General features: G+C 46.7%; 1 protein-coding gene across 1 annotated transcript; it reads left to right on the top strand.

Moving 5' to 3' along the window:
• The first annotated feature begins 726 nt into the window (after window positions 1-726).
• Window positions 727-1,476, top strand: LOC124416456. Its single transcript, XM_046897568.1, has 2 exons — window positions 727-843; window positions 907-1,476. The coding sequence occupies exons 1-2, from the start codon at window positions 741-743 to the stop codon at window positions 1,266-1,268; spliced, it is 465 nt and encodes a 154-aa protein (XP_046753524.1). The 5' UTR covers window positions 727-740; the 3' UTR covers window positions 1,269-1,476.
• Window positions 1,477-9,736: the final 8,260 nt, after the last annotated feature.

Raw genomic sequence — 9,736 nt, 5'->3', positions numbered from 1 at the left:
AAGTGTCCTCGGATACCTCTACGGTTGACCACGGCGTTGTAGAAAGCCGCGCAAAGTTCTATGGCACGTGGGGGAAAGGCGGATTGACAGCGTTTCGAAGAAAGGACGGCAGTCGCCCCCAGGATGTTGGAATGATACACATTACCGGACTGTCATTACGTACCTACACTGGCTTGTAACTTTAGCCGGAAGAAGCCACCTCCCCCGCTTACGATCGTCCAGCCTACACGACGCATGAACGTTGCGCTTTCCTTCGCCTGAAACGCGCTCGTATTTTCCTCGTTTTCCTCGATACGACGACGTCCAACGTCTTCGGACTTCACCAAAAGAAATGAAAGGTGCAAAATGCAACGAAACGTTGGTCAGAAGACGATCCTCTAGTATCCCCAGGCCTGAATTTAGAGTTCAGGGCAATGCGGGGGGGCGGACGAATCGGTGAACCGGAAGTGCGGGCGGTTGGTCACGGACCGGAGAGCTCGGTCGACATGTTGGTCCGAAAACGCGCGGGATCGGCCGTCTGCATCACGGAGGTGATTACGGTCTGCAGCAACGGCGTCCAGCGCTGTGATATAACGAAAAATAAATGTATCGTCGCAGCAATGCTCTTTGCGCAACGCATAACGAGTCTCTCCCGCCTCTGAACTGCATCCACGAGCATATATGCACGTGTAATCTGGGCTATAAAAAGAGAGCGTTGATCGGCCGATTCGCGCAGTTTGAAACCGACATTTGCCGCAAGGATGCAGACTCTTCGGATCCTTCGCCGCGAACTCAGCATCCTCGTGATCCTGACGACCGTTCTGATCCTACGGAGCGACGCCCAAGCGCGCGGCGTCCTAAAAGGTAAGCGAAAGGACGAAGAGGATCTGGTTTACACTGCAGAATTCTAACCACCGTCTTACGCAGACGCCGCCATCCGAGCCGCCCTCGATACCATTTCCGCCGGAAAACTGCCCCTCAGTGACGATCGCCTCGTCCAATTGATACAGCAATACGTCCGACGCGTCGTCGCCGCTCAGGCTGATGGTCAACCGTCGGACGGAATCGAGCTTGCTGCCAGACTTGCACAGGAAGCTGTGTCCCAGGTTACCGCCGCCTACGCTGCGGCCATATTTCAATCTACGACGGCTCAGGAGGCGCAGCAACTCTTCGCCAGATTTCAAGACACCGTTGACAGGATCGTACAGTTCGCAAAGAGCGGTGACTTTGGGATTACCGGTTTCGATCGGCCCAACGATCGAGGAAATGAGCGCCGGTTCAATTCTTAGATTAGAGAAGTGACTTTTCGTCACTTCGGGTGATACACATAGGTGAGATGTTCTAGGAAGCATGAATTTATATGCTTAGATAAGAATTCCTACGCGTAGGCTGTGTGCATCTTAATTGCGATTAAAATTTCACCACCGTATTTCGGTGGCTGTGAAATTGATTCACAATTTTTTGCCAAATTATGCTTAATAAATGAATTGCAAGCTTCTTGAAGTTCTTGAGCCCAGTTTGATTTATCGATTTTATATATTTATTTACCTCAAGTTTGTCTCACGATTCCTTCTTACCTAATATGGAAATTAAATATTCAAACAAATTGATAATGAAATCAATACTTGATGAAAATTTATCGAAAATTCTTCTATTTAACACATGAGAAATAAGTCTCATAAAATCCTCCACAATTTCAGGTACATATTAATAAATTATAAAGTATTTGTATTCTGTGCATCAATTTTTGTTTCTGTAGAAAACAATACGATTATTTAAAAATAATTATATACGCCAACCTGTTCGGCCTGCCTGCTACATTACGGATATGTATTTGTGCGTGAGTCTCAGTTTTTATTCGGAGATTTGAAAGCGACGGTCATACAATTTCTATGGATGTCCGAAAAGTGTAAATTACTTTGCTTCGCGTGCATGTATAATTTATACATACATACATATACGGTCAGCAGCAGCAACAGCAACAGCGACGTGCGGGAGTTGATAATCTAGCGATGTAGGATGGAGAATCTCCTCCCGGAGTGACCGGAACTGCGCCTATGCTCGCGCCGGAAGTACCGCTGCCACATGTAGTAATATAAATTGTAATGCCCTTACGGTGTGTTCTTCTAATTTTTCTCTCTCTCTCTCCCTCTCTCACTCTCTTCTTTTTTGCTTCTCCCTGCTTTGTTTTGCTTTGTGTTGTTTGCTTCGGTTTTGTCTCCCCTTTTTCCCTTCTCCCCCTGTTCGTTTTCCTATTGCCCGTCCCTCTCCTCACCGCCCGCGTACACGACTCTCTGAAATTTGCATTTAAAATACCGGAATCTACCATTGTTGTGGAAATTGCCAAATTTATTTTTAATATGCTAATATAATTAATGTATGTACCAGCTGCTGTTTTATTTATTATTATACGTATAATGTTACGTTTTTAATTTATATTTTATTATACTTATAACCTACTCTGTATTATATATATATATATGTACGTATAATCATGTACTTGTAATATACTTGCCATCGTGATACGATTAATTCAATATTTTAGCGGCTTTGTTTCCCGATTTTGGTTATTTTTTTACCGATTTACCTACACATTTATTTATATAATAATTAAATCACTCCGGTGTTTAGTGAAAACTTTGCCCGTGATTATAAATATAACAATAACTATGTCCTTGTCACAGTTTGGCGCTTTTTTTATTAAACATTCGGTCTTGCCGCGAGATTTTAACCATGCTTATATTACCATTGTTACAGTAGCGGCTCAGCTGATTTCTAAATCGTCGTGCTAGTTTTATGTACTCGTATATATTACATATCTTTCGGATAAATAGAAACGTCCTTCTACCAGCAATTAAAATTTATTTATCTCCCTATTATAGTCATTTACGCTTTATACCATAAAACAAAAGAAACACGCTGCGGTTTAAACTACTCAAATAATTGAATTAAATAAACCATTCGTTAGATGATTAAATATAGGAACAATCGTTGAACCGACTACAAGAATATCTCATGCATCTGAAGCGAAGAAAACCGTAATCAATTATCATTTCTTTGGTTTTCCTACGGATTTCCCTTACATTTTACGTCAGTTCGAGTATGGGATTAATCGAATAAAGCCGGCAATATCGATTCCGCAAAAAATGAAGAATTCTCGTTCTGATAAACGTAAAGGTTGACGCCGGGGTCCAGGACCCCTGCCCCTGGTATATGGACGTATAGATCTATACCAGTGCCGCAGAGTATCCGGCGTGTATTTTGCTTTTGTTTGTTCGCTATACACGTACAATAAACATGGGTGGCTATCGAGCACGGCTACCGCATCTCCGCTACCGTTGCCTGCAACTTGCAAGCCGGCTAGCATCGCTGCCTCCCTCGAAGAAAACAATGCCGCATTGTCCCCCAGGTCGGGAGGCAGGCAGGCAGGCAGGCAGACGCCGCGACTTTAACCACCACCTCAAGAGATTAAGCCACATGGTAGATCCTATTTGCTGTTTTTGGCTTTTATTCCCATCCTTCCAGAGCACCGGCCACGACGGATCATTTTTTCCCTATCGTTGTACCTGCCGGTATCCGTTAATCGTTGAATGTTGCCTGATAATCGAAAAAAATCGAAAAAGGACAAATTGATACCGAAGCTTGGAGATGGGATGCAAAAATTCGCGCCTCACGGCCATCCAGGTTCGACCTCGGACATGGAAGGGGTTGGAACCGCATTCCGAGGGCATAACTCAAACGCGGATCCTCCGAGCACGAGCCTCGAAGACGGGTCACGACGCCACGTGTGCGGCCACCGCCGGACAGCGACGTCCTAGAAGCCTAGATTCAACCACACCCTTCCTCTTCGAACGCTCCTGCATCCAGCTTTATCCCGAAGTGAAATAAATTGGCGATGCCGTGCTGTCTTGAATGTCCCGAAGGTTCAGGAGTGGAATCAGTTCCGATCAACAAAGACATTGTGAATTTCCATGCTTGGAAGCTGACGGTATCCGGAGCAGAGAATCGTATTCACATCGTCTATCCGGTAAATAAAAATTTTCGGAAAAGACACAGCCGACAAATTCACGGCATGCTTGAGATTCAAGATCAGAGACTTCCAGGCGATGGAGATAATCAGGATATCCATCAGGTGTGTGGAGTACGGATAAAAATTCTAGCTACGCGGATGTCGGCGTCTGTTGAACCTCGAGGCTTCTCGCGACCCTGTCACGTATAGCGATAATTAATTATCACACGGAAGCCGCAGCCAGTCTGCCGGAGAACTCAAGTTCCATCAAGTTTGCGGCGGAGCTCTCGAGCTACGTGTATTGCTCTGTGAGCGGACGCCGGGAAACCAGCGATGATCCGGATGATCTGGATGCCGAGGACTCAAGCCACCTGCCTTGTACCATGCCACTTTCTGCAGCCGCCACGATTCTCCTTGTGGGAATCCTCCGCCGTGCGGTCGGGGAATTCCACAATCCTTTGGCTTCATAATCCTCGCTGATTGATCTAATCGTACTCGCGAAATTGTTCAGGAGTTTGAAATAATCGGGTGGATTTATAGAACTGATATGATTAGGTACTGAGAATACAGTTTTCGAGTTATTCATCATAAAAGTTTACTTTTCTAAAACCTTTCTAAGTACCAACTTGTATAGTTTCAGACAATTGAAGACCAAAGGATTTTAAAGTTTTGGTGACATCCTGATTACGGACAAGGATTCAACGATGAGCTGAAAGAGAGCGGCAGCTTCTGTTATTCCGAAGAGCCCGACCTTCTGATACCGTAATTAATTCTTAGGATTCTGGTCCGAATGAGGCCTTCGGCGCGTGTCTGAGATATCTGGCGTGTCGGGTCTTGTTGTAGTGGTAAATTAACGAGTGAAATTATCGCGCGACGGACAGCGGTAGGTACCAGCTGGGAACGGAGTGTGACGACGGTGCGCGTGTGTCTCTTCTCGTTCCTGTGTTTACGACGGCGTGGGCGGTGCGCGTGGCACGCGGACCCGAGTCCCGGATCGTTTGGTTCCCCGGAAGGCACCTCTTCTTCTTCTTTTTCTTCTGCTTCTCCTCCTTCTCCTTCTCCTTCTTCTTCTTCTTCTTCTTATTCCTCAATCCCCTCCTCCGTCTTCCTCCCGTCCGCCTTCCTTACCTCGCCGACTCCTCTTCCTGCGAAGAGGAACTGCGGGTCAGAGCCTTCGGGCCACGAATACGTGGAGCGAACACGACGGAGACGAGTGTACGACGCCCGGAGACGGCCAAGACGCCGTACGAGGACGCCGTGGCTCGTGCCCAGATCCAGTGGCGTAGCCGCTTTTCATCCCTGACTGATCTGGGCCCGTTGATTTTTATTCGAAAGTGCAGGTCCGTCTTCATCTCAGCAACTCAAACCTCAGGGTCGCTAAAGTATTCCGATATATATAATACGTAATACGAGATTGTTTCTTTCTCCATGGTCCTGTAATCTTGGTCCGAAAAGGAGCCAATTCTGAAGTCTGTACGTGAACATGTGACGGTATTCCTTTCACAGGTAGCAAACAATCATCACACAGTTATAATATCCACATTGTGTCTACCGAAGTAGAAGAGAAACCTGCGAAACCAGATGAGCATCATCAAAGTCCTGGAATATTAAGAATGGGGTCGAACTTGGACTTGGTCGATAACAAACGTCAAAAATGGTCGACGCGACGAGTGTCGTAACGCTGTGCGGAGTGTCTCGAGGTTCTTATGACTACCTGTTGGAGGTGTTGCTTCGGAACCTGAATTCCGTACAAGGAGAACGAGACGAGAGGTTTAGAATTTGTTTGGCACGATGATGGAAGTGCGGGTGTGGATGAGGATGGTTTTTGATTTTGGAAGGTCGGTTTGCACGGAGTGCGACGCCGATGTGTTGATAATGAGAAGCGGCCCGGCATCGAGCGAAACGAAGTAGCCTAGCTTATGGTCGGCTGGTGCCCGCGGAGCATAACAGTTCGCGGAGCATAACGCCACGAGCCATCATATCCTCAGCGGGCCGCCCGCGCGCCGTTCTATTCGTACGAAACACGCACTCACGCACGTATTCGCTGAATGCATGGAAACGAGGCAGGCACAGGTAGAGTCTGCTTCTATCGCGCGGCACACATCGCGCGTGCATATCCCGCGCCGTTGTGGACCTCGTCGAGGGTAAGGGCGACTTCCGCGAGCCAGATCGTCGGCGATACCACTGGGAGTAGAGTCTGGTCATTGTCCACTGTCCACCGAGGCAGGAAGCTGCCCCGGAGACGAGAGATTTTTAACGGATAATCGTTGCGAAAGCTCTGCTTTCCTCTCCCCTTCCGCCGCGCCATTGTCTGGAAGAATATTACTCGCCGCCGTCCGGTCGGTTCCAGGTGTAGCGAAACTTAATTGCGCCGCCGATAACAACCCGCGGAACCTCGGACACGGACCGAGAGTTGGGCAACCGTAATCGCAATCCACTTGTCATAATCCCGGATGTCACTCGCGACTCGTCGTTGGAAACGAATTTCCTATTTATAACACCGTGACACATCACGCCTTGCGTCGTACTTCATACTCGGCTGCGATTTTTCTTCGAGCTACTAGTTCTCGTCACTTCCATCGCCAAACTTTGCCCGGTATTCGCATTTCGATCCAGTAATCGATTTCTGTTTTATCTATCTTCGATTACCAGGATCATAAGATCCTTATTTCATGTTTGAGGATGGACTGAGGGGGCGAAATCTCTTGGCCGTTGCGGAATGGCGGAATAAGGGGGGGAACACCTGACCGGATACGGGTCGTCACAGTGAGTGCCTACGAAGTCCTTCCGTCCATCCTTTCCTCGGAGGGGTTGAACATTCGTTGTCTTCTTCGGGGTTTTCCTCGACCTTTTTACCATCATGGTTATCTGGTACCCGGGGCGGATTCGGAACATACTTTTGAAAAAGTTACTCTGATTGGACTCCCGGATCAAAACCTGCAAGAGTTTGTCGATCCTTCTCCATCCAACCATTTTCAAAGCAAAATGTTGACTTGTTCCATTCGCTCCAGTTTACCGCGATCCTTATATAAGGAGACGGAGTGTAAAAGTATAACTGAGATATTCCGACCGGTCGAAGGACCGCGAGGGCTTCTGCATGCGGATATGAATACCGTAGGTACCTACTCCGGGAGTATGACTTAATGTCGCAATATCTAAACAACTGTATTATCAGCATGCAGCAGCGAAGGTCCGCATAATGTGAAATTTGTATATAATGGTGCTATGTACATATGCAGGTTTAAATATATGTATAATATGATGCGAGGGAATGTCGATATCGTAAGGCATAAGCCAATATGGCCCCGAACAATTGTATGGAAATATAGCCATCGCGCCTGCACGCTGTTCTGCAGCCGCTCCACCTATACCTATACCTATTGGTCTATGAATGAAGACACTTTCATTTATGAAACTTGCAGACATGATAATGTAACCGGCGGCCTGTGCCCGTCCACCGGACACGGGCTTTGTAACATCCTGCTATTACGCGTCGTCCTTAGTCTCTGTACCCCCAGTTATCGGTTCGCCTTCCTATCCAAAAAGATAGAATCACGCCCTTGACATTGACAGACAGGGTGGCGACAATTTTCCTCAAATAAAATTCCCCGACTTTTTGCGTAAAAAAAATCAGAATTCCCCCTGACGTTTTCCCACGAAACTCAGGTAATATTGGCCAGCTTTTATAACCAAAAGCTCCAGCAGTCGTGCACATTGAATACATAAATTTGGATCTAAAAAACACATTGCAGTGCTTCGTTTCACACGAATAATAAACGAAATTGAACGATACCATTTCCAAAAGTTAATTTTTTAACTGAATTTACGAAGCATGGCTGAAGTTTGAAAATGATTCATAAAAAAATATCAGTTTTTCTTTTTTCTTTTCCTTTTCCCGACATACGAAATTCCCTGACAATTACATGTATATTCCCAGTTTTCTCAGTCTGTCGCCACCCTGAGTCAGAGTCGGAACATTTTTTATGCACCTTTGGTTCGACCAGGGCAGGATTTTCCTGCCGATCAGGAATGGCCGGCAACATCGTTCGCGAGCATGCGAGGATAGGCGTCGGCCACACCGCACAGGAAATCTCAGACGCACCCACCGAAACACCCGCCGACTCGTCTGAGCCCCCCAGACTCGATTTAATGTTTCGTTTCCTCTAGATATATGCGGCTCATGCGTTACCGGCTGTTTATGTGCATGGCAGGGACTACTGCTATGATTCTAGAAAAGTAGAGACGCGTAAACGTCGACGTATACGTAATACACGCCGGCCTACGTCCGCCGACGTTATACGGGAGGGACAACCCGAAATTATACACCTAAATGCACCGTATAAGCACTGCTTCTACTTATAACCTGCACATTTCAAACGCCCTTCGCTCTCCGGTTCAGTCCAGTCCTTGGCTGCCGATCCCACGATAAACGGATTTAGGAAGGTGAAAGAGTCGCATTTTTTTACTCCTAGCCACTCGTATTACGCTATGCGATGTTTTTATCAACCCCTCAGATTTACAGTCCCAATTTTAATTCTGGACTGAGAATTTCTTTCAGGTTTAGAAGATCGAGGCGGGGTGACGAATCCCGGGTTAAGTTTTTAGTCAGCGTTGATACAGTTTAAAAAAATGGGTTTTCCTCGTGGAAGCCTTCTCTATCATCCCCTTGTACAGGTTGTAAATAGTATTTCCTTCGTCCGCAGAGCACCTTGCCATTCTACAGGGTATGGCCTTGGTCCAGGGGTTGCATATTCATTTTTCCGGTTGGTTCTTACGCTGGACGGGGGTTTGTGGGTGACATACGCGCAGGCTGTATGCATACATATATGCGTAGGAGTAATGAGGGACTCCGAGGACCGCCGGGGTCTGTACATATGTATGAGGTTTTACAATTCGAGTGAGGTTCTGCCTCGGCGCCCCTGCGCCCGTGTTTCATTTTATTTCATTTGTTGCGATACCGTTTTTTCACCATTTTTATGCACAAAATTAACGAGAGCCGCAAATTACTCGAAATTGCAGCCCCGCGTCATTACTGACCAACCTAACGAGCCAGAAACTAACAACTTATGGAATATCGGAATAAAATGGATCCCCGCTCTCGATCCGCGAGCAACTAGCTACTCTGGAGTTTTGTTCAAAACATGCCCTGCCTATGCTCTTCTCTCTACGAACAAAGGAATCCAAACACAAAAAGAAAATAAGTTGAAATGCACCTCGTTTTCGATTATAGGCTGAGCAATATAGCGCCGGAGAGACAATAACAATCGACTGATCGCCTAAGATTAATTACCCGAACCTGAAGGCACGGAAAAGTTGCTGCAAACTCCCCGGCATCTAATTTGTAAAAATAAATTAGTTTGGGCTGAAAAATTGGATAAACAAAGTCTTTTATAGTTAAATACGACTGACTGAAGCAACGATTTCCGCCATGTTGGACCTCAACGCCCCGATCACGTGACTTCTTTCGACGGTCAAATGCTGGCGGTCTGAAACTGCATAAGTGATTTGTGATTACCATACACACGCAGACGTGCAACAAGTTTGGTCTTCTGCTATTTCTAGGTGCTCCAGATCGCGTCGACAGCCCGCAACGCGACGGGGAAAAGAAGGCGTATTGTATCCGAGAAGAGTTGGGGGCTGGAGGAATTATAAAGAGGGGGGAAAGAGAGATGATAGAATATAGAGGACGGGATGGGAGAGGAGAGGAGAGAAGAGGAGAGGAGAATATAGAAACGCCGCTTGCGCATT

The sequence above is a fragment of the Diprion similis genome, chromosome 1, assembly GCF_021155765.1.
Source record: "Diprion similis isolate iyDipSimi1 chromosome 1, iyDipSimi1.1, whole genome shotgun sequence".
Lineage (NCBI taxonomy): Eukaryota > Metazoa > Arthropoda > Insecta > Hymenoptera > Diprionidae > Diprion > Diprion similis.
The sequence above is the reverse complement of the archived record's forward strand: the minus strand, read 5'-3'. Positions and strand labels throughout refer to the sequence as shown.

Coding starts and splice junctions, on each gene's coding strand:
- LOC124416456 (XM_046897568.1), top strand. CDS start 741: ATGCAGACTCTTCGGATCCTTCGCCGCGAACTCAGCATCCTCGTGATC. Junction 844..906: donor AGCGCGCGGCGTCCTAAAAG/GTAAGCGAAAGG, acceptor CGTCTTACGCAG/ACGCCGCCATCCGAGCCGCC.